This window comes from Ptychodera flava, chromosome 14 (genome assembly GCF_041260155.1).
Source record: "Ptychodera flava strain L36383 chromosome 14, AS_Pfla_20210202, whole genome shotgun sequence".
Taxonomy (NCBI): Eukaryota; Metazoa; Hemichordata; class Enteropneusta; family Ptychoderidae; genus Ptychodera; species Ptychodera flava.
The window spans coordinates 36,708,172-36,731,965 of NC_091941.1; the positions used below are offsets into that span (position 1 = coordinate 36,708,172).

The 23,794-nt window shown below is 37.6% G+C and overlaps 2 protein-coding genes across 2 annotated transcripts; both read right to left on the reverse strand.

The window, feature by feature from the left end:
- Positions 1–705: 705 nt before the first annotated feature.
- On the reverse strand, positions 706–6,954 carry LOC139150714 (uncharacterized). The gene is made up of 6 exons (XM_070723129.1): positions 6,680–6,954; positions 5,882–6,071; positions 5,181–5,330; positions 4,130–4,213; positions 3,548–3,675; positions 706–2,730 (listed from the first exon to the last, which is right to left on the reverse strand). Exons 1-6 carry the CDS (start codon positions 6,859–6,861, stop codon positions 1,617–1,619), a joined length of 1,848 nt encoding a protein of 615 aa, XP_070579230.1. The 5' UTR covers positions 6,862–6,954; the 3' UTR covers positions 706–1,616.
- Positions 6,955–8,246: 1,292 nt separating this feature from the next.
- Positions 8,247–18,863, reverse strand: LOC139148845 (short transient receptor potential channel 4-like). The gene is made up of 9 exons (XM_070720275.1): positions 18,755–18,863; positions 17,016–17,204; positions 16,132–16,262; positions 15,712–15,843; positions 14,579–14,755; positions 13,987–14,205; positions 13,365–13,603; positions 12,853–13,013; positions 8,247–8,416 (listed from the first exon to the last, which is right to left on the reverse strand). Exons 1-9 carry the CDS (start codon positions 18,861–18,863, stop codon positions 8,247–8,249), a joined length of 1,527 nt encoding a protein of 508 aa, XP_070576376.1.
- Between the last annotated feature and the right edge of the window lie 4,931 nt (positions 18,864–23,794).

Sequence of the window (23,794 nt, forward strand, 5' to 3'; positions counted from 1 at the left end):
CTCCCGTAACATTCGCTTCTCTGACTTACGTTACCAAGAGTTAGAAGCTGTTGATTTAAAGGCTTGTCCAGCAACGACATGTGTTTGTGATATCCTTGTCGATGCGGTTTCAAGACCCAATCACGACAAGAGGCAATTGACGTCTGGGTGATACTCTTACATGGAACCGCGCATGAATTACAAAAACTCTACCTCGGTTTTGGCTTTTCAGATTCACTCATAAACCACCCTCTCACCGAAGAAGATAAACGAGTATTCCCTGACAAGTGCAATAGCACGGAAGTACGTAAAATTTTCCATGCACCACTGAGGTAATTGTATTCAACAAACTACTTGCAGTCGGTAGGATTTTGCTTTTATATTCCCCATTCTTTATTTCCAATTTAATTATTCCCTAATGTCTTTAGTGGGTCAAATTAATGATGAGGTAATTTTTTTTCCAATTTGTAAGTTAATATGAATGACAGTCAGATTAAAATGTTGACATAAAGGAACAGGCATTGGCATGGTTTCATTACGCTCACTTGTTACTTTTGTCAATTACGCTGCATATTCAAAAGTAGGCTTGGAGAATTTCTGATAATATATTTCAAAGTCCGATCAAAAGCATTGTGCACATTCACACAGACAGACTCAACACTGGTATATACAATAAATAAAAAAGGCGTCAATTTTACTGAGTTGCTATGACTTTCTCTTTATCTGCATCGTTTCTTCACATTAAAAGTGAAATAAAACATAGGAAGTAGACTCTAGATATAACCCGTCACCATAAAAGTACAAAGCTGTCAAACTCTCAAGAAACAAATAGCGTTCTCTGGCTGAAAAGCTATCATTACTCTCTGATTGTTTTCAAATTTTTGATTTCCGGGTCCTTTGGAATCCTGTTTACAGCCTCAGTAAAGTTACGTTGTTTGCCCTTAATTCCATCGGAAAGACATCAACGAGAAATATATAGATGGTCTTCTTCTGGAAGTTAATTGCGACTATGACGGAATGCATACACGTAAATTCACGCACATTCGCCTGTATGATAAATGGTATTTAAGTATAAATCCCTGGTACATACACACTTTGAATATGAAAGAAGTCTGTGAAATCGATATGTATAAAATGCTTACATACGGTATCTGACACAAGATACACTTCATTTTCAATGCTATATTCTTGATATGAAAAAAAGTACTGAACTTTACTTGTTGGAAAACAAGATGGGCAATATCTGAAATGTTCCTATTTGATTTTTGTCTCAAAACAGGATTTGAAAGAAATATGTGAAATAAACTCATAGTAATTGCTGTATGCGCTGAAAATCTAAATTTCACCTCCAAAGGTATTCTAAAAATCTACTAAAATAATGATATTAATAATCGATATTTACGGATCGATTGCAGAATGGTCAAAAAAATCCTAACGACTGCTCTTGAGATATATTAAAATTTATAATTTTACAGTTATCCATTTCATGACTTGAACATTTTGTGGATATTAAGTGATTCAAAGAACGCTAGGATAAAGAGGGATAACATTCACTATAGGTAAACTACTGAAGAAATTAATTTCATTCTTAGACGATGAAAGAGTTTCCATGGACTCCTGTTTAAACGCCAACAAATTTAAAATTCTGTGTCGTGAGACAGCCCCGGAATAAATGACTCTTCGAAGGTAATGTTGTCATCTGTGGCATCTTCATCAACAACGGCAGCTGGATGACCAGCCTTCTCTATAGCGTCTATCTTCTCCTTGACTCGAAGATCTTCCGGATTTGATGCCTTGCGATACAATACGGGCTTTGGAACTTCGAAGCTCAATGAATGCCTTTTGGGAATACTTGTTGCAGTCTCGCTCGTCTCGGTGTCTGTCAGAGAAGGAGTTCGCTCCTCAAGCACGTCATAATTCTGATCACTGCAATCTCCTTTTGCCTCACTCGGGAGACTAGGAGATTCATCTGAAGTATGCATCGAGACATCAGTTTCCAATCTTGAATCAACATCAGCTGCTGTCAGCACCAGTTCGTCTTGGGTTCCCGATGGCGAAATCGCTTCCTCTCTGCTGTACCGTTCTTCGTCCTTAAACACTTCTACATCCAGCAGACCAAGGCTACCTTCACCGTCAACATCTCTGATATATCCATCGCTATCATCATTGTCGCTATTACCGTAAAAAGTCTTGCCGCCGGTATCCTTTGCAGTTGTGTGATCGACTCGCTCGATTCTTTCTTGATTGATCCATATCGGACCAGAGTGATCGGTTTGCACTTCAGTTTCGCGACTTTCTTTCCCAGGTTCCTCCATTTTGACTGACTCTCTCATGTCTACAACGCTCGGCGCAGCTTGCTGGAGGTTCATCGTCTCAACAACGACAGGTGAGGTTTCAGGGTGGAAGACGGTCGCTTCTTCGTCAATATGCGTACTGCTCAGACATTTCCTCAACTCATGAAGCATATCACTTCCCATGGTAGCCGTTCTAAGTCGATATTGTTCTTGATTCTCGGACAGCTTTCGTTCTAAAATCTTCATGGCTTCATCGCTCTGGCTCCTAGCGCTTGTCAGCTGACTTTGCATGGCTCTGGCAAACTCGCTGTCGGCCAGCTTACTTTTCGAAAGAGCGGCCTCAAGCTGCAGTACTTGGTCCATTACTGTTGTGTTCTTGTTGTTCGATTTACCCACTTCAAGTTGTAATCCGTTCAATCTATCCATCATCTTCTGCATCATGCCATACACTTCAAACCTGTTTGTGGAAGGAAACACGAATACAATTACATTACCATAATTTTTTGATGCTTTTTAAAATTTTGTTCTTGAAAACAAGCACAGTTTCGTTTGCTTTTCCCCGAATGATATCTTGAAGCACAAAGAATGAGCCTTGCAGACACAACGCATGTTCGATATGATTTTTGGAATAAAACCGGGAACTTGTCCCTTCTTTCACCTTGAATATTTAAAGATTTCACAATGTAGCTCGTGCAGAACATGACTTCAAATGTGCACTATATTGTCAATACTGCCCTTTGTCCCGGTGGTTGTGCTGTGAAATATTTTCGAAAAGTTGATATATCGCTATATGCTTAAAACTAAATCCCTTATCTGACGGCGAACAGGTGCAGTAAATAAACCAATAGGGTGGATAAAATTAAAAATGTGAAAGAGGGCGCTGATAAACTGTCTGTAAAAGAAAATAGAGGCGGTGAAATTGAGATCTCAGAGCTCGAGATGAGCATAGTGATAGAGAGAAGAAAGACTGACTGAGATGGACATATAAATAGGTAGACAGAAAGGCAGTGAGATATGTCTCAGATAGTATTGGAGACATGGGTCAGAGGTAGGCTAGCAGACTGACTTACCGGCTAGCAGATATATGGATAATTTATGGAATTGAGATCAGCTACAAAGATTTGGAATGGAGATGGAAAAATGTGATTTACATCTGTCAGAAAGATGACTAGTGATGAGACCATTGCTATTTGAAGAATGAAGGACGTATACATAGAATGAATCATGAAAAACTAGTTATTACTATCATTTTTTGACATTGTGTTTTCGCTAACCTGAAAGTTGACATATCTTGTTTCACACTTCGTATGTCACTCAATTTTATCTCTTTAGCATCATCCTGTTCACGAGCTGAGGTTGTAATGTCTGAGAAATAGCGATGGATTAGCTTACGGCAGAGGTCCTGTGAACACAAAACATCGGAAAAATATTGAGATTTCGAAAAAGTTAATCACCCATTTCACACTCCGAGCGGAAATTTTCCAAAGGTATAAATATCAAATTTCGTGGCAACTTTTAGCAATTATATTTTGCGGCACAAAGTCATGTTTAAGCTAAAGTCTCAGGAAGTTTTAAGTGACCCATCTATTTCTTAGTCTCACGTACATATTTTTTCGCCTGTTAAGAAAGGAACACTCATTTGTTACGCTTAACTTCAAAACGTACGAACTCTGGGTTGTCAATATAAAGCGGAGTGTTCTTGAAATCGTACAGCCTTCGTATTATCCCTTGTCGAGTCTTTTATACACACAACTTCTTAAAATAGTTCCATGTCGTATATTGATATAGTTTACATATTTCACATCAATCTTCAAGTTGAAAGAAAGAAATAACACAAAAATAACGGCAAAACTTACCTTATAGGCTCCCCCCTCTTTCTTCTTCCCCTTCTCCTTCTTCTCCCTCTTCTCTTCCTTCTTCTTTACTGGTTCTTGTCCTTTCTGAAATTAGAAACTTGTTGATTAGTTAAATCATAGGGGGCTGCCTACATGTCCGTCCCTAGGGGTGGGTATGGGTGTTTTGTTATATTGCTAATAAAGAACGCGCCAGCAAGATATAACAGAAGATCTAGATTATACCTTGCTGGCGCGTTCGTTGTTGACTCTGTCAAAGTTAATCCGGTGATAATCTGGTGACAGCGCCACGGTCCACAGATTAGTAATTTACCCTTGCTTACTTTGGCGAGTTTGGCAATAAAAGTCATCAGATAATAGACGCAACACATTGACAAGACTTCGCGTAAGATTATCAAACGACAAATAGGTGGCACGGCGAAGTAGTAAAGAAATCGTTACAAAACCAGTGCTAATATACGACAAAGACACCAAAGCTGCAAAGAAAGGTTGATTGATAGCATAGACAGTCTTCCCCTCTACTGTCTGTGGTTGTAGATATCTTTATTAGCAATCCATATCATAGTCAAACGTATTAAAATAAAATAAACCATAGAAAGAAGAACCTTGTGCTGAGACCAAGACACCCCTGGGGACGGACTTTTGTATGGTTAAATGGTTAAATCACTTGAAACACAAGGGAAGAAACATAAGACATTGGAATTCAATGTTATCAGTGATTACTTTTATCGCATTGAACAAACGCCCATAACTGAAGAAGTGACATATATCACTATTTTGTCGGTATGATTACAATATTTACCCGTAAGCCAATCCTATATGTCAACTCATATAACTAATAAATGATCTTTGAATTCCGAGATTACGTACATTATGTATCGAACCAGAGAATTATAAAATATTGTCAGAGCCCTCTATACAGGCTTCTCTTTGACATTTTGTTCAGGTACGGTAAGCATTCTCAGATATAACATCTCTGTATTACCAGAATTTGAGCTGTAAATTCAAAGAAAAGTTAACAACTTTCTAAATACTAAAAAAACTAGTAGAATACCTTTTTATCATCTTCACTACATTGAAAAATGCGGAAGACAGACTTTGGACTTGGTACGATGTTAAATGGAGGAGGCAGAGTTGCTCCTCTCACAAGGTGACTCATCCACATTTCGGATCTGGCAAACTTCCACTCAGTATCAGCGTTTTCCTTTGGGATAGTGAAAAATGCAAACATTGTTATCGAAAGTTTTCCTTTTTGATGTGCACATATTTGGATGAATTTTCCAGTATGTTAGGTGTGTGTGTGTGTGTGTGTGTGTGTCTGTGTGTCTGTGTGTGTGTAAAATACATTTTATCTTTCTATGTCTAGAGAAATCATATCGAAGTCCTTGATATGTTGAAATTGCCAACAAAACATTGTATGTTTACTGTTCAATACTGGTTAATGTTATTGTCATTTGTCAACTGTAAACAATTTGTACTATACAATTTGTACTTCGTTCTGTTAACAAGTTTAATACCATGTATTTCCAGATATACTAAATAGGGAGACAAATAAAATATAAACTTCTCCTCTAGAACAGAAATAACAAAACATTAGCTAAAGCTCAAGCTGCTGTCCGCATAGACTAGTAATAACAACTAATTTATCTATCATCGGTGAAGATGGTGTGTGGAGCGTCCGTCTCTCATATTTCAAAAGTAAGCGAAAAATTCATTCTTGGCAATGTGGTTAAAGAATTGAAATAGTGAACTCACAACAATCCTCTCGTACGTGGTGCTCATCAATGCAATGAGTAGATTCATCAGAATAATCAGAGCTATAATGTGGTAAGCAGCGAATACGACAATTCCAAATTTTTCGGTGATGTCATTCTTTGTGTCCAGAGTATCTAACTCAGTCAGTCCGTATAACGACCAGTAGAGCAATACTAGCGATTTCGCCAAGCTAATGTAAACAAGATAGCAATGTTATGTTCTGTAGCAAGATTAGCAAACAGTGCACGGTACCACAATTACGAGTTTTTTGGAAGGACTTATATGACAATAACAATCACAATCTCTCTCTCTCTCTCTCTCTCTCTCTCTCTCTCTCTCTCTCTCTCTCTCTCTCTCTCTCTCTCTCTCTCTCTCATCCCTAAAACATGATATCATATGGTACAGATTGGACAGTCATGCACTTTCTCGCAGAGCCTGTGTATAGGACTGTACAATTCTTAATTTGTAACAAACTACGGTTGACGCATAATAATTACTGTGTTCAACTCAGTTGTCTGCAGATAAACATTAGAGACCCGATCACAGAAGTTCACATTAATATAGAAAAGCGGTTAACAAATAGACAAGACTTTGCTTTAGCATAGTAGCAATACTGAGTTGCCTGTATGACCATTGTTGCCCCAAATGCCAATATCCCTAACAAGTTTTATCGTTCGATCCAAAGAGGTGCACTGAGAGCGCACAGGAAGCAATGTAAGGTGATATTATAATGATGACCAAATTCCCCCCCCCCAAAACGACAACCCTTTCTCTAGCCATGATTTTTTTTCGATTTACCTTGAATAAGTTTGATCATCTTCATGTATATCTCCTTCTGTAACATCTTGCAAGTATATCTGAGTCATACCTAGCGCAAAGGCTAACCAAATCACCCCAAAGATGAACAGGAACCGAAGTATATCTACCACTATCTTCACAACTGATATTTGTAAGGGTCCAACATGTTCATGGATTAGCATAATGCGTATGAATCTGATTATGCTGATGATATTGGCGCAGGCATATATATTTCCGGCAATGCGACTCAAACTGGATTCGTTCGAGTTAGAAGAGTTTGCCTGTTTGTATCATGAAAGAAAAATAGCTATAATTACAATGGGACTACTCATGCTATTATTTGCAACAAAGTCAATCTAATTATGGTTATGCTACGCATGACCGAGATTTATTATAATAAAGTTTCAAACATATGTAATAAGACAACTCATAACACTAAGTGCATGTTCCCCTCTGTGTTGACTTTTTGCATGTTTGGGTTGTTGTAACATCGAAGGCGAACATCACAGTTCGATTTGATTCCCATTGGTCTATTTAAAAACTGTTATCTGAGCGTTGTAAATCTTTTACTTTTATCGATTTATCAATTTTATGGAAACTGACATTAAACAAAGATTGAAAATACACTTTTGTGAACCTTTTTAATGGTGCCGAAGATACTATCACAGATACAGTTTATTTTATGAGTTAACGATAACTTCCTTGAAATCAGTTGGTAATAGTTTAGTCACGATCGTTACCTAAATATTGTTGTATTTGGATTATATCGGGGTGAAAAACCATCATAAGCATATCCTTTGTCCGAAATTATGTTGGTTAATTAGGCGATTTATTCATTCATCCATTCAATTGAGTTTTATACGTCGCGTGATAGTTTGTATATCTGTATATGGATGTGGTGCTTCATTTAACTTCAGCTCGGTGGAGGGGGTCGAGGACAAAATGAAGCAATTTAGTTCGGTAATTGAACTAACTTTTCAGAGGAAAGGCTGTAATAGCAGTCGATTGGTTTTGAGCACTGACTTCTTGGACTGGTGAATAGGTACGAATTTGATGAAGTATTACTAAACTGGTTGCAAAAGTTGTAAAGGCATGCTTTTGTTTTGTTCTGTTTGGTTTGTCACAGTAGTTACCAAAACAAACATAATCATGTGTACCTCAGGACAAAAGCAAATGAATGTTTATTATTTCTGATGAAGTGGTACAGGGTTTTGTTTTATTACCGAGGACCCTTGCAAGACATTTTGTTGGGTATTATCGGCGCGGCCATGTTTGCTAGGCATATTTGATTTTCATTTTGCCAATTTCACACACACACACACACACACATTTATATGGATGAGTGATTGGTTATTATTATGATAGACTCTCGGAGGTCTATGGTATTATATATTATGTGAAGTGTTGTTACACATTGCGTTATTATTACAAACTGTGTTTGGGTAGTATTACATATTAGGTTATACAATGAGGTGATATAAACCTTCATTTACAAAGTTCGTTGAAGTGAACAGGCAAGTTTTGTTCTTTGTTCTTCTCCAAACAATTGAAAACCTCAATAGTAATTTTATTCTTTTGTAGGATTTTTCAAACTCACATCAATGAAGCCCGCAATTCTCAGTCCAAACCATATCCAGTATGAGCTAAGCTGTATGAAATCCACTAAATTCCATGGATCCGTCAAGTACGATCTATATCCAAGCGACTGAAATTCCTTGATTTCGCGCCACGTCATCGCTGTGTAGGAATAGAACTTCTCAAAATATATCTTCACTGTCATAGATGTACTGAGTAGATTGTTACCACTCTAGGACACCTCATGACATCTCATTGCTTTGAACCGGTGTATATTGATTTGAACCAGTTGCTCTGACAGTCCTTATGTATAGTCTCCATACCGTAAGCTTTACCGACTTCCGCAACTTCGCACTCTGATAAGTTGCGAAGAATATTACAGAGCCGAAATGTTTGCTTGTCATTTTCTAAGTGAAACCAAACAGAGCACCATCATTGCTTGCCATAGTTGTCTTTATAACACTCCACATGCTCATTCCCTGTCGCGATTCGCTAGAATACGTCACGTGACAGAAAATAGATACGTCTAGTCCCCATCGGATCGACAAAAGTGACGTCAGAGGGTATTTTTTGAAAAGCTATTTCCCTTGGAAATAGTCCTGACCAAATTTGGAGAAGTGTCTGTCGAGTGTCGTCTGCGGTTTTGCAAAAATGGCGGGTGACTGGAACGTAATGTGCGTCCGGGATACGTGACGACACATTCTCTAACCAGATTTTCCAACATTTTCCAACATTCCAACAGCGTAGGAACTTGAACAGCTAATCGACGGAAAAGATTAAAGTGCAAATAAGGATGTCGCTAGGTATGTTTAGAATATTTTTGAAAGAAAGTGGTACTACCACGTACAACTGAAACATAGGCGCACGGCGAATTTTAAAATCAATTATCTGAATTTTTAATGTTGAAACATGCATTTTATAACAAATGTGCGAACGGAAATCGTGCGGCCAGATTTTGAGGCATACAGTGAACAGTGCCCATCACTACACTACAGTGCAGTGCATGGCTGTGGCTGTTTAGCTCTGCTGTTACTTATACACTCGGCAAATTTTAAAACCACTTGTCTGTAATTGAATGGTGAAACATGCATTTTATTAATAACTGTGCAAACATACTGTGAGCAGCGCCTAGAACACGGCTGTGGCCGCTCGGCTGTCTTTTACACATAATGTGTACAAGACAGCCGAGCGGCCACAGCGTGTTCTGGGCGCTGCTCACTGTATGTCTGAAAAGCTGCCTGCATGATTTCGTTCGCACGGTTATCAATAAAATGCATGTTTCAACATTAAAATTGTAGACAAGTGATTTTAAAATTCGCCATTTGTATAAAGTTAGTAACGTTAACAGTAGAGCTGAGCTGCCATAGCCGTGCAGGGGGCACTGTTCACTGTATGTCTCAATAGCTGCCCGCGCGCTTTCCATTTGCACAGATTTTAATAAAATGCATGTTTCAACATTAAAATTACAGACTAGTTATTTTAAAAGACGTCGTGTGCCTGTGCTGAAACCGCTGTGGAAACATCGCCCAGTAAACTTGTTACAATGGATTGTTGTGGTGCAAAATATCAAAACACATTAAAAATTATATAGGCCTAACAATACAACATGAGCATGTGGTGTGTTATAAAACTACCTATCGCCTGGTCTTTATTCGGGCTATAGCGCTCGCCTATAACCCCTCGTGGCCGTGTGTTACCAGAAACACATCGCTATACCCCTCGGCCTACGGCCTTGGGGAATAGCGATGTGTTTCTGGTAACACACGGCCCCTCGGGGTAATAGACGGGCGCTATAGCCCTCATGACCAGGCAATAGGTGTTTATTAATATAGTGAGTGAGTTTACATCTTGTATAGGATAAAGCCCGAATACGAGGGCTCTTCTGGTATATAAAGTCGAACCCAACGATAAAATGTCGAGGCCGCAGGCCGAGACATTTTATCGTAGGGTTCGACTTTATATACCAGAAGAGCCCGAGTACGAGGGTTTTATCCGACTTAAAAACATTGGTGACCAAGGCTTTACGAGCAGATAAAACACCCTGAATTGAGCACTCTGATTGGTCAATCAACAGTAGATAGTTTTTAACATGTGATATAGGGTTTCTTCTTACCGGGGATTTTTTTGCTGATGTGCTGCTGCTGGGTTTTGTACAAACTGTTTTTATTATGTTAATAATATGAATTCCCTGTTATTTGCCTCTCAATTTTTGTGTTCTGATCTGATTAACTTTCACATCTCTCGGGTCATTGATCTCTATTAGAGACCGAAAATAATTTGCAATGCTTATAGTTATTTTTCAGGTATGTAAAATGAGATCAAACTATATTAAGTATGCTGTCCCGTAAAGACCCAACTACATTGACCAGATTAACTACGTGGCGTCAGGTTCGGAGCACTAGGGTACGTGAAGCTACGGAAGTCCGTAAGGCTTGTGTTGATACGGAGACTACATTAGAGCAAACTGTTCAAACTAGTCGAAACCGCTTCAAACTTGTTAGGTATCATTGGTTATCCTAGAGTAGGACATAATTCAGCTAAACTTCTCGTCAAAGTTTCCCGTTACATTCCATTGCTCATTAGGAGGTCGAAACCTTAGATACTACAGATGTTAGCCAAAAAGCAATATTTTATGTTTCACCCTAACAAATTAAGGTAGAACGCACCTCGGGGACAGACATTCGGACTCTCAAACTTTTACAGTTCTCTTCTGATATACCACATGTGGGGGTGATTTTAAAGCTCTTGGTGAAAGAAAACTTTTTACCGGCTTAGTTTTTCGAAATTCGAAAATTTAACTTTTTCTCCATAGAGTTAACACAGGATGGCGGTCATTTTGAATTTCTAATATCGGTAAATCTTGGGTAATTTGCTTCTCTAGTACCAAAATTTGCACGGTGACCCCGTATTTTTATTCTTGATTTTGAAAGAGAATGATTGAAAGATCCCTTGAGGAAAGTTAGAGCAAAAGTTTAAGTCTTTCACTTTCGAGGTGCATAGGCTACTACCTTAATATGCACCTACTCCAGATTTTTTAGCCCTTTGCGTATAGGGCATGAATTTAATACTCATTTTCCTGTTATCTGAGCCATGTTACAGAAAACATGAAGATTTTTCCCTTTAGCCTTGATAATTATCCACTTTAAGGTTAAACATAATGCAGTCTGCTTTCTGTTGTGCGGTGCTGTTATCAGTGCTTTCTGTGGAGTATTTTACGGTGAAAGTTTAATTTCTTAATATTATGAGATGTTCTGTACAAATAAATGTACACACTACAGACTCGATGTGTTTCTGGTAACACACGGCCCCTCGGGGTAATAGACGGGCGCTATAGCCCTCATGACCAGGCAATAGTTGTCTTTAATATAGTGAGTGAGTTTACACCTTCATGTGATATAGGGTTACTAGTTACCGGGATTTTTTTGCTGATGTGCTGCTGCTGGGTTTTGTACAAACTGTTTTTATTATGTTAATAATATGAATTCCCTGTTATTTGCCTCTCAATTTTTGTGTTCTGATCTGATTAACTTTCACATCTCTCGGGTCATTGATCTCTATTAGAGACCGAAAATAATTTGCAATGCTTATAGTTATTTTTCAGGTATGTAAAATGAGATCAAACTGTATTAAGTATGCTGTCCCGTAACTACCCAACTACATTGACCAGATTAACTACGTGACGTCAGGTTCGGAGCACTAGGGTACGTGAAGCTACGGAAGTCCGTAAGGCTTGTTGTGTTGATACGGAGACTACATTGGAGCAAACTATTCAAACTAGTCGAAACCGCTTCAAACTTGTTAGGTATCATTGGTTATCCTAGAGTAGGACATAATTCACCTAAACTTCTCGTCAAAGTTTCCCGTTACATTCCATTGCTCATTAGGAAGTCGAAACCTTAGATACTACAGATGTTAGGCCAAAAAGCAATATTTTATGTTTCACCCTAACAAATTAAGGTAGAACGCACCTCGGGGACAGACATTCGGACTCTCAAACTTTTACAGTTCTCTTCTGATATACCACATGTGGGGGTTCATTTTAAAGCTCTTGGTGAAAGAAAACTTTTTACCGGCTTAGTTTTTCGAAATTCGAAAATTTAACTTTTTCTCCATAGAGTTAACATGGCGGTCATTTTGAATTTCTAATATCGGTAAATCTTGGGTAATTTGTTTCTCTAGTACCAAAATTTGCACGGTGACCCCCTATTTTTATTCTTGATTTTGAAAGAGAATGATTGAAAGATCTCTTGAGGAAAGTTAGAGCAAAAGTTTAAGTCTTTCACTTTCGAGGTGCATAGGCTACTACCTTAATATGCACTGACTCCAGATTTTTTAGCCCTTTGCGTACAGAGCTCATTTTCCTGTTATCTGAGCCATGTTACAGAAAACATGAAGATTTTTCCCTTTAGCCTTGATAATTATCCACTTTAAGGTTAAACATAATGCAGTCTGCTTTCTGTTGTGCGGTGCTGTTATCAGTGCTTTCTGTGGAGTATTTTACGGTGAAAGTTTAATTTCTTAATATTACGAGATGTTCTGTACAAATACATGTACATACTACAGACTCGAGTGCATGTACTATCTGCATGGCTACTTACCTAAGACCCATATTAGTACGACGTACTCAAGTGGAAGGAAAGGAATCTCGCCATTCTTGTATTTTCTATTCGTATCCGCGTCAGAATAATCTTGAGAATTCAGAAACAGCAGCAACATGAACGTCATGTACGATGAAGTGTGCATGAGAAATTTCACGTAACTGTAATCAAAATACACACGTGATCTTTTACGTATGAAGTTAGGCTAAATGTTTGACTACGTGTTGTCAGGCAGGGATGAAGACGAGTGTTTTGGACACAGACTTATCGTCTATATTGGTGTAGTAGGTTGCGAGTTCGAATATAATATAAATTTCAATAACTTATATGACAGTTAATGAAATTTTGAATACGCTCGAAAAAGCCCAACCATTGATTCTTTCTTATTAATGACGTTACGTGTATCACAGGGCCGTCGGTAGTATCGATAACGCTTGAAATACCACACCCTGAATATGGAAAGTGGACGAAATGGTCCTGAGTTGTCGAAAAACCCAACAATTCATACTCACGGTCTTCTCATGAATTTTCCAAACACTCCGTAAGGATTTGGCTTTTTGTCTTGGTTTTCGGGCCGTGGACATAAAAGGGGAATTTCACTCATGAGATAGATGATGCTGAATATTGGAAAAAGAAGGCCGATTAAAATTGACATCGTCAGCTTTTTAAGTAGGCTTCCCTGACGCCATTCATGGAAGTCTTGGTACCACTTTTCGATCAGGAACTGTTGACAGTGTGGATGTGCTACAAACTAAAAGAGAAACAGGGTGATGGCATGAAGATTGTATCAAACATTTTCAATAACTGCCGCTTTATTATCACGGTATCAAGAAAATAGTACGGTAGAGCATTGGCAGGATTTTGATACAGTTGACTACTAAATAATAATTATGTGTCATCTTGTTTCATTGGCTTGCATGTCGAAAAACAAGTAAATGCTGTTGTATAATTGTTGTTGCCTTCTTGTCAAGGCCACAAATTACTGAGTAAGAGAAGCAATATTTAAAACATGGCGTTACAGTGCTTGAATTTGAGGCGAAAAGGAACAACATTTTCCTTTGATGAAAGATATTTGTCTATGAGTGATGCAAGCTCCAAGTTTGCCAACATAACAACAAGGCTGAGGTTGATAACCTGCTTTTGTCCCTTGCTCAGAGCTGTAGAAACCATCTTCGGGGAGTCCGTGTTTTCCTTCTTTTCCGGGTCGTAAGTCAGGATAGTCTTTACTTCCTCTGAATCTCGTGTGAGACCTAGCAGATCAGCGGCAAATTGTTCACATTTCATGGCTATTTCCAAATATTCCTTGCGAAACTCGTGTTCTATCACACTCCGTTTTCTCATCTTGATACACATCTATAATTACACAGATTAAGTAATTTAAACGTGACAAAATTGTCAGCTATTCATAAAAGAATCTGCACGTCGGCACTTGTATAACTGACCCTTCCTCAGTTTCTCCCACTTAGGGGTCGTAGGTTACGGATTTATGTTCGTTTTAGATTCCAAGGAATTTGTGTCGGAATACAGAGTACTATAATTGGTTGATGTACCCTTGTTGGTGAAGAGGTGTTGAGCTGTTACTTTTCTTATTTCTATTTCTATTTCTGTTCCGTTTGTGAAATAGAAATGGTATTTCTATCCTCAAATTAAATTTAGTCAGTCAAACTTTATTGAGCAAGAAAAACAATCCTCTTTCAAGATATAAGTAATAAACATAAACTCTCACCTTAAACGCACCGTCTATGGGGTCAACAAACTTATGAAACTTATCATCGCGAAGTGCACCCAGGGCGATGTATGCCTCGCTTGCAAGAGCCTTATTCTTGTGATAATTACCAAGTGAACGTTCAAGTGTCTTCGTGTAGTCAACTTCTATCTTCTGTGCGCCATGGTGGTCTAACAACTACAATAGAATTATATATATGCTGCACATTATCAGTGCTGACAAATCTACGCTGCTAAAGAAACGCTCTGAGTTGGTTTCGAAATGTCATCACCAAATCAAATATTATTTATCAAATTTACAGATAGAATGGTACGTCCCAATCAAATTCATAAGAACCGAGCTAGAAATCCTTTTACTTCTGTCTGATGATTGTAGGATGCATGAAACTGAAGTAACATATATTATTATTTTGTACTTGAAGTAATTTGTGTTATTATTTATAACGCTCTACTTTAGCATCGAGCACTGTAATTTCCCATGAGGACATTTGTATACTTATATATATATATATATATATATATATATATATATATATATATATATATATATATATATATATATATATATATATATACATATACACATGGGTGTGTGTGTGTGTGTGTGTGTGTGTGTGTGTGTGTGCGCGAGCGCGAGCGCGTGAGCGCGTAACAAGGCATACTTGCGCGTGTATATATAAATGTATCATTTCCACGTGTAGTATGTCTCTTTATTGATATATCTACGTGTGTCTGTGTGTATTTTTGTGCATGTGTCTGTGTCAGTGTCTGTGCGTGTCTCTGTCTCTGTTAACGCATATAACGGTCACAGAGAGATAGTATGGAGGCTATACAAATATACTTTCGAGAGATTATGTTTGCAATGAAAGGAACAATATTGACCATCGAAAGTATTTCTTGCGTTGTAAAAATTGAAAAGAACTGCCTCCTTGGTCAAAAACGTTGAGACTGTTAAGTTTCTTCTGTGACATCAAACAAAGTTGCAATTGAATTGTTACCAATAAGGTGTACAGTGTAGAAATCACTGTTAAGATCGATGTCTTTTTTCACTTGACATAAGAATTTAGTTGAAATAACAAAAAGTGTAAAGAAAGTTCTACTACACCGGGTTTACTTGAAAAGTTTTATCAATACCCTGACAATATCCAAGTTGTTGTGATGGCACGCTAAAACAAGGGGCGATATATCAGGATGGAAATCTCCATTGTCCTTGGAAGCACACTTGTTTATTAGCATTTCTTCTTCATTCGTTGAAGAGCAGTCATCCTGGAAACATGTCAAAAATTCATTTGTTATGTCTCTTCTAGAAAAAATACGCTTCCAAAAATTCACAATTGATTTCGTTGTTGGCATATATAGATAAATGTATAAAATAAAATAAACAGGTAAATAAATAAGACTCATTTGTGTCTGTTTAGGATTTTGTTGGTTCGTATGTAAGTATGATAACCGCAATAATAAATTAACACAGGTGCCTGTCTGCTTAGCAACGGAACAGCCAACATGTTAAATGAAGGTCAAAGGTTAAACCGAAAGAAGAAACGGTTGAATTACCTTTATCAATTTCTCTAGCTCTTTCCAATGGTTCAGCAACAACTCTACAGCTTTGTAAAATTCATAATTGACAGCATAAAGAAGACAGTCGCCAATTTCAACTCCGTGTTTTAGCAGCATATCTGTAATTCCTGGTGAGAAAAATGCAGAGACCATAGCTAATCGTAGATATAGTTTGTTATGCTGTGCATTGTGTTTTTGTCTTCAAACAAAGTTTTGTTCATAACATAAGTGTAATCAGAAAAGATTATTTTGATTGTATTATCAAAGGCGTCATAGTTGAATGTATATTTACAACAAGGTCTCTGATTTGATCTGCCCTACATCATTTCCATTATGATGAAAGTTGTATTTGACCTACCGCAAATACGTAGCGAGTGATGGTTCCATCCACAGGGTGAAAATTTTACATAGAAATGTTACAGACGCCAAGAATAATGTAATACTCTTTGCAATCGCATACATTCATTAAGACTGTACTTGTAAATGTTAAATTATTATGCATAGATAAATAGATAATTATGTTCAATATAAGATGGCCATAGATATTATCGAAATTTATCATCACAAATGCGATAAAGTTGATCAGTAATTGCAACAGCTGTCACCATTCTCTCACTGTATTATTCGATACATAAAACTTAATGTTTCAGTTCTGAAAGAGGGAGAAAAACTTTTCGATATGAAGTCAATTTTATTCTCAAACGAAGTGAGGGTAGCTACACACCATGGCATGTCTCGATTCATGCACCTCTATAAAACTTGGTAACACCAAAAGACACAATTTGCTTGTGTTTTACAAGTTTTCTGAATTTCTTCAAGTTATTGTAAACAAGCTATATTATCTTTATACAAGTCTGAAATGCAGTATATTATGAAGTTACCGATATGTCCATTCTCGATGGCAATGCGCAAGGCGGTCCTTCCTTTGATGTCCGTTGCATTGATGTTAAACAAATCTTTATTCGCAAGAGCCTCTTCCATTGACTGGATGTCACCTTGCTCGGCCTCGGCAATGAAGAGTTCTTCGATCACTTTCAATTGCGAAGGTGACTGTGTGGTCGTCTTGGTATCTAAAACAATAAAACATATTGAAACAACAACAAATCTTGAACCATGTCAATCATGTCCTTTGTTTTATTTTTTACTGGTATGATTTGAGTTCGTCACTGGTCAACATACACACAAGCCTGAGCAATTTTTCTTCTCAAGTTTAACTGTCGTTATGTTTCGTATGTCATATTGCTCTGAAAAACTAATACTTCATTCGCTACATGCATTATACCCGTCCTTCCATTTCAGGCTCATATGCTGTAACATTTCAAACATTGTGAAGTCATTTTAATAAGCAATGTAGTTGATAGGTTGTGATGGATTTTTGTAAGAAATTGCAAAACGTATTAAGTTATGCTATATTTCTGGCTCCATATTTCTATTGTAACCAATATGTATGTATGTGGCAATTTCACAAGATGATGATGATGATGATGATGATGATGATGATGATGATGATGATGATGATTTGCAATATGTTAGGTTCACACTCACGCCCAGCTGAGCGTCGTCTCTTGGCCTGGCGCAAGATCGTAATAAGATGAGAAAACCAGATAACTTTTGTCAACGTTCACACTGTATTTGAATCCACCTAGTTCTAGGCCAACTGTTAGAGCGTAAAGAGGGCCGAGCAAACCGTTCAAACACAATTTGGGCCGGTTCGCAATTTTTTATCGACTCTGCATCCAACCTTAATGCCAGACATAAATATGCAGCCTGTCCAGAGCCAATACAGTGTGTTCGTGATTTTTTAAAACCAGGGCCGATTCGAGGTTCAAAGAATTTCAATTGTTGTTTGGTATGGCAGCACTACTGAGAGATATCAATCAAAAGTAAGCAAAATAGTAAAGACAGAATCTTATATCGTTGGCACTGGGCTTCCATCTCTCGACCCACTTTTTAGCTGCTGTGTTATTAGGACGTCAAAATCTATTATCAGGGATGTAAACCATCAAGAAAACAAATTCTTTCAGTTGTTTCCATCTGGTGGCAGATATAGAACACATCGAACGAGAACCAATTGTCTCAAAACCACTTTTTATCCAAGAGCTGGTCGCTTTTCAAACGAGAAGTAGCGCCAGGGTGATCTTGTCCAACCTATTGGCGTTTTCATTAGATTTTACACCACACTACACAATCAACAGTCGTTTGCATATACTCTGAACATGTGATAATGCACATGACAAATAAATTTAGAAGTAGTCGCAGTAGTAATAGTAGTAGTGTGAACGTAGTATATATTAGGCAAAATAGTTAACTTGGTCTGCGTAACGAAACTTCGGACGATCCGTGGAAGATTACAGCCAAACTTGATAATTCTAAATCGATTTGAATCTAAATGGATAATTCTTTAATGTAAAATAAAAAAGTAAATAAACAAATAATAAACCTATTTTCAAATTCCAAAAGGCAAAAGCTCCATGATATTATCGCCTATCCTTATGACATTTTTTCTGCCTGAAAGCGAATCTAGTATAACGGAACGACGCCATCTGTCCACAAACTAATGCAAAACTTGGAATCCAAAGTAGACCTCTTCAATGTGTTGAATACGCTTGTGTAAACCTACCTGAATTGTCTCTCTCGTCACTTTCTTCAGAAATTTCTTCACCTGGACCGCAGTCTTCATCTTTCATAGTCTTTGAAGCACTGGCTGCGATGTTTGCATTCCCCGACATATTCCGTTGGCAGACCCGAATGAGAAGACCAAGCAAGAGAAGAGTAGCTGCTAGAAGACAGAGGCCTACAATACAATACAATACAATACAATACAATAGCTCTTTATTATCCCAAAACATGGGCAATTCTTTGTACGACAGCGGACAAGTCAAAAAGTTACACAGATAAGACATGTTTAAAATATTTAAAAAAGGTCAGACGTTAAAACACATTATATAAAAGCAGAGATGACTAGTCGTTTCTGTTTTGATTCAGTACAGAAATTGCAGTGGGAATGAACGAATGTTTTGATTTATTTGTTCTAGTTATTGGAACCCTATAACGCCGGCGAGATGGTAAAATATTGAATTCCTTGTAAAGTGGGTGGTGATTATTCCTGACTATAGAATTGGCTTTGTGTAAAACTTGTTTTTTATACAATGTACTGAGATTAGTTTGTTGCACTCCAATTATTTTACTACAGATGTTTACTATTCTACCAAGTTTGTTCTTGCACTTTACAGTGAGGTTTCCGAACCAGCAAATGAGTGAAAAACTTAAGACACTTTCAATACATGATCTGTAAAAAAGCACAAGCATTCTTCTGTCAACTTTGAAGAAATTCAATTTCCTCAAGAAGAACAGACGCTGCTGGCATTTACATAAAATCATATTAATGTTATCCATCCATCGCAGCTTATTATCCAAAATAGAACCCAGATAGTTGTATTTCTCAACAATTTCCACTTCTTTACCATTAATAATTGTTACATCAGCTAATGGTGCGTCTTTCCTGAAATCTATACACAAATCTTTGGTCTTATCAATGTTAAGTTCGAGAAAAGAACTACGATCAGCCTAACATTTGCAAAAAAAATTGTTATCTGATTAGTAGGAAATTTTAAGTCTAACTCGTTCATAACCCCCCCCCCCCAAACCAAGGCATTTATTATGTGGCATAAGTTAAAGAATGGATCATTAAAATTACAAAAAATCGATAGTCTGTCGATTTTTACAGCCCGTTAATTTATAATGAGCAAATCAGATTCACAATTCAATCCTTTGTCCTTCATTGAACAGGTTTATAAGATATTATGCTGCTTTATTTGTAAGTCGCGCAAAGTCCACTTTGATATTTACTCCGTACGCTATTTGATGCTCACGATTTATTTTGTGTAAAGTGGGTCTGGTACACAGTTGTATTCATGGAAGGACGGGTCAAATGGTGACCGGTGCAGGGAAACTCTGTCAACTTGGTCAACATTGAAAACTGTCCTGAGTATTTCTGTGGTTATTGGCAGGTCAAAGGTTAATGATGCAGGAGCTCAGTGAATTTACAACTATGAAAAACTTCATCTTGTTCATTAACAAACAGAGTGATGAACAAAGACCTATACGTATTCATGAGGATGATTGTTTCTTCTAGAAACTGTAATCATTACCTTTTACTATACATTGAATAGTTTAATAGTATCAGTGCAATTCTTACCATATCCACCAGTCAGTAACATTTTGTCTGCAGCAACTCTTGTTGTTATGACAACAGTAATAACCATCACCACATCTTAAACAAAATGCAAATGGGTGCAAAAAAATGGAATCGATACAGTTTAAAGAGTTAAAGAGTTAACAGGTTTTATAGGCAGACAGGAGACAAAAGCACCTGGTGCTACAGAAATTCGGAGAGGCAATATATGATTGGAAACGCCCAAGAAATTTGAAGTACAACATATAATTGGAGACGTGCCATAAATGTTTCAGTACATGTCTTTGCAATTTAATAGATACAGAGGGGTTGTTAGTTTGAGTTTTCAAAGATTGTTGTAACTCCAAACTCCAAACGCAATAAACTAAACCTTTGTTTATAAGTATTGGATATTTCTTGGATCGGTCTGATATCTGAGAATTAAATTTACCAATAGGCTGTTGTTGGACGTTAGACATGTACTATATAAGCGAAGTTTTCCCATCTCCCTATATTCCCTGGTAAATCTTCCCTCTGTGCCTCGCCCTAATGCTAATGCCTTCGCTCCATTACAAAAATCAACACTGACGTCTCTTTGCCGAATACTAATCGGAGAACAACTATATGGTACTTCCTGGCCGCCCATCGGGGCTATTTCAGGCTGCCTGCCGAGTAGTAGAATAAAATATTTTTTTCCTGCTGTTGAGGAAAGACGCATCTCTGCCTGAAAAATCCCTTGCGAACAGCTTTGTTGCTGTCCCTGCAGGACTCCCCTCACAAACTAGAAATCTTGGAAAAAGGCAAAGAAATGTTTATTTGATACCCACACGATATGAATAACAAAAAGTATGTAATTTGACGATTTGATGGCCCAGATAATTGCAACAAACCGTTGACCTTGTCATCTACCTCAATGTTCGATGACTTTTTAGCGACCTGAAGACTCCGATTGCTTGAAGAGAGCACTGTGTAGCGCGGAGACTCACCTTGTAACGCGGCCATCAACTTCTGAGCAGATCTGATCGCACGTGGCCTGAAGTGAAGAATGAACGCATAGAAGGCCTTAGCTTTGTAGAGGAGTGGAAAGAAAGAAATTAAGACAAGGCAGGACCAACAACAGAAACAAGCTGATGACATACCTGTCGCAGTAAAATAAAAAATAACAACAGAGAGATGTTCTTCAACCAAATCGGCCGATGAAATAGAATCCACCCCATGTTGAAAAGGTGAGACTACGCAGGCTCAATGTTACGAAATGTGGTTTGGTTCAATAATACTAATGTTGCGTTTATCAAGTTCCTAGATAAATAGAACAATAAATCATTACTGTAATCAGGACGCAACCAATAGTAGTCGTCATTCGATTTTGTTTACTTACTTAGATACATGGGCTGTGTGCCAAGACATTGTACGAACAACACACATTTCTTGGATTCTCGAATTTAAATCAGAGATAGGCAAGAAGGTACCAAAAGGGCGTTTTCTTTTATTCATTATATCACTCATTAACTAAACAACGGACAGCTTCTTGACCAATGTAGAGGAAAGCAAAGTTAAGTCCGAAGACCTTGTGTTTGCTGGAACGTTAGCTATTGTGGCATGTTGCTCCTTCGGAACGGTATCTATGAGACTTAAAAACTTTGATCTCCAGCGTCACGTTAAAAAACGACTTACTACTAACAGTTCAAATGAACACTGCATTAGTTTCACTCATACAGCCTGAGCTCAAACAGAGGGTCGCCACCCGCTGTCGTGATAGCAATGTTTGACCAAGGTTCAACTGATAAAACTGAGTATAACTTTATTTACTCTCAAGCATTACTGCATGGCGGTATTTGTCAAAGTAAATGTAAGGGAACAGGTACAACTAACGGGTAGGGGCGAAGAAAACTGGGTTTCTGGAGATGAGTTGAAAAGTAAGGGACCTCAAGGTTATAGGCGAGACTAAGTTGGACAGAAAACAGTTCTTTTATATACCTATATTTTCTCAGGTTATCAATAAGTTATTATTATCATAATTATTTACTTCATCTTTGCATGATTCCTATTCATGAAAATCTACAGGATTTTTTTGAATCCACAGTTTGATTAAAATGGCCGCGGCAGCAAAAATATTCACCGACTCAGGACTGAATTGATATCGCCCCTGTCACTAATTTCCGAACACTGGTACACAAGACAACATTATTTGAACCCATTCGGTCAAACGTTTAACTTAGTGCTACTGCCCCTATGAGTATTCCACGGTAGAGTATGGATTTGAATTTAAATAATAGCTACATACCGAACGTTTTATCATACAAGGTAGTCACATTGTAGACGCCTTACGAAGACAACCATCAAAGCTATTTGTGCACAAATCTTTCTTGAATTATGGTGTCTCTTGAGAACTACATGTAAATTAGCCCTCATTGTTTATTTACTTTTATGTGCATCCATTCTTGCAGAGTTTTTACAGGACTTCAGTGTATTCTCCGTAGAAAATAAGCCCACAATCAAAAGTGACATCGAGATTAATGATACCATTTCTACGTACAGTGCCCAAAAGAAAATATGCACAGCTGTATTTACGATCTATGCTTCCCCTCTTCAATCAGAGGTAAATAAACAATGAATCTACCTCTTCAGAATCTTTTTTTATCCGAATAGTTTAATATGACGCAGCTGGTAATCCATTCATCATTTTTCCAACAAATATGTCTCTTTTGATTCTACCATCACCAACACCCCTTATATATATGCTGTATATTTCAAACACCCATTCACTATGGAGTATAGTACCTATGTCGCATTTATGAAATTACATTGCATGACATCGAAGTTACTATAAAGATTACAGCTTGTCTCTTTCTTGTGTGTTTTGACAGTTACCATGAGCTCGTCAAGTACGGTATATCTGCCAGACACATACTAGACGGTACCAGTAACATGTGCCTTCAAAATATCACCATTTATCGGTGAGGCAAATGGATTGAACTCTATATATCTTACTCTCTCAGCCCTATTTTAAGCTCTGTACATTTTCTGTCGGCATCTTTTGGCGAGTGTTAGCTTTAAGAGAACACGTGAATGTTTTTGAATTTGGATCAGTACTTTTGCCGCTTTTTAAGGAATCTGGCATTGACTTTGAAATGCGTACAGTGTCACATAGGAGGAGATATTGTCAAAAGAAGTGTTTCGACGTTCAAAGAAAAGTGTCTTCATGATATTGTTTTTAACCAATCATTTTTGCGAAAGATATGTTTAATAATGACACGTTTAAAAATCCAGTCCAGTCTAGGTCACTGGAATTGTCCACTAAGTGTAAGTTGTTATCAACTATTGGTTTTGTTCGGGACGTCATGTCGTTTTCTTCATATCAATGATTTATTCAAGGATACTATATGGCACTGGTATAAATAAGAAAAGTAGTTTGCCGCCAACACCTCAGAACGATATTGATGCCATCGGGTTTTTATTTGAAAACCTGAACATTTTCCTACGTAT

What these genes read in the sequence shown, in the direction of transcription:
- LOC139148845 (XM_070720275.1), bottom strand. Translation starts at nt 18,863, where the DNA reads ATGTCGGGGAATGCAAACATCGCAGCCAGTGCTTCAAAGACTATGAAA. An exon ending in AGCTAGAGAAATTGATAAAG is followed by an intron (nt 15,844 to 16,131) that starts GTAATTCAACCG and finishes ACATGTTTCCAG; the next exon opens with GATGACTGCTCTTCAACGAA. An exon ending in CCATAGACGGTGCGTTTAAG is followed by an intron (nt 14,206 to 14,578) that starts GTGAGAGTTTAT and finishes GTGTAATTATAG; the next exon opens with ATGTGTATCAAGATGAGAAA.
- LOC139150714 (XM_070723129.1), bottom strand. Translation starts at nt 6,861, where the DNA reads ATGCTAATCCATGAACATGTTGGACCCTTACAAATATCAGTTGTGAAG. An exon ending in AAGAGGGGGGAGCCTATAAG is followed by an intron (nt 3,676 to 4,129) that starts GTAAGTTTTGCC and finishes TTGTGTTCACAG; the next exon opens with GACCTCTGCCGTAAGCTAAT. An exon ending in CAAGATATGTCAACTTTCAG is followed by an intron (nt 2,731 to 3,547) that starts GTTAGCGAAAAC and finishes TTCCACAAACAG; the next exon opens with GTTTGAAGTGTATGGCATGA.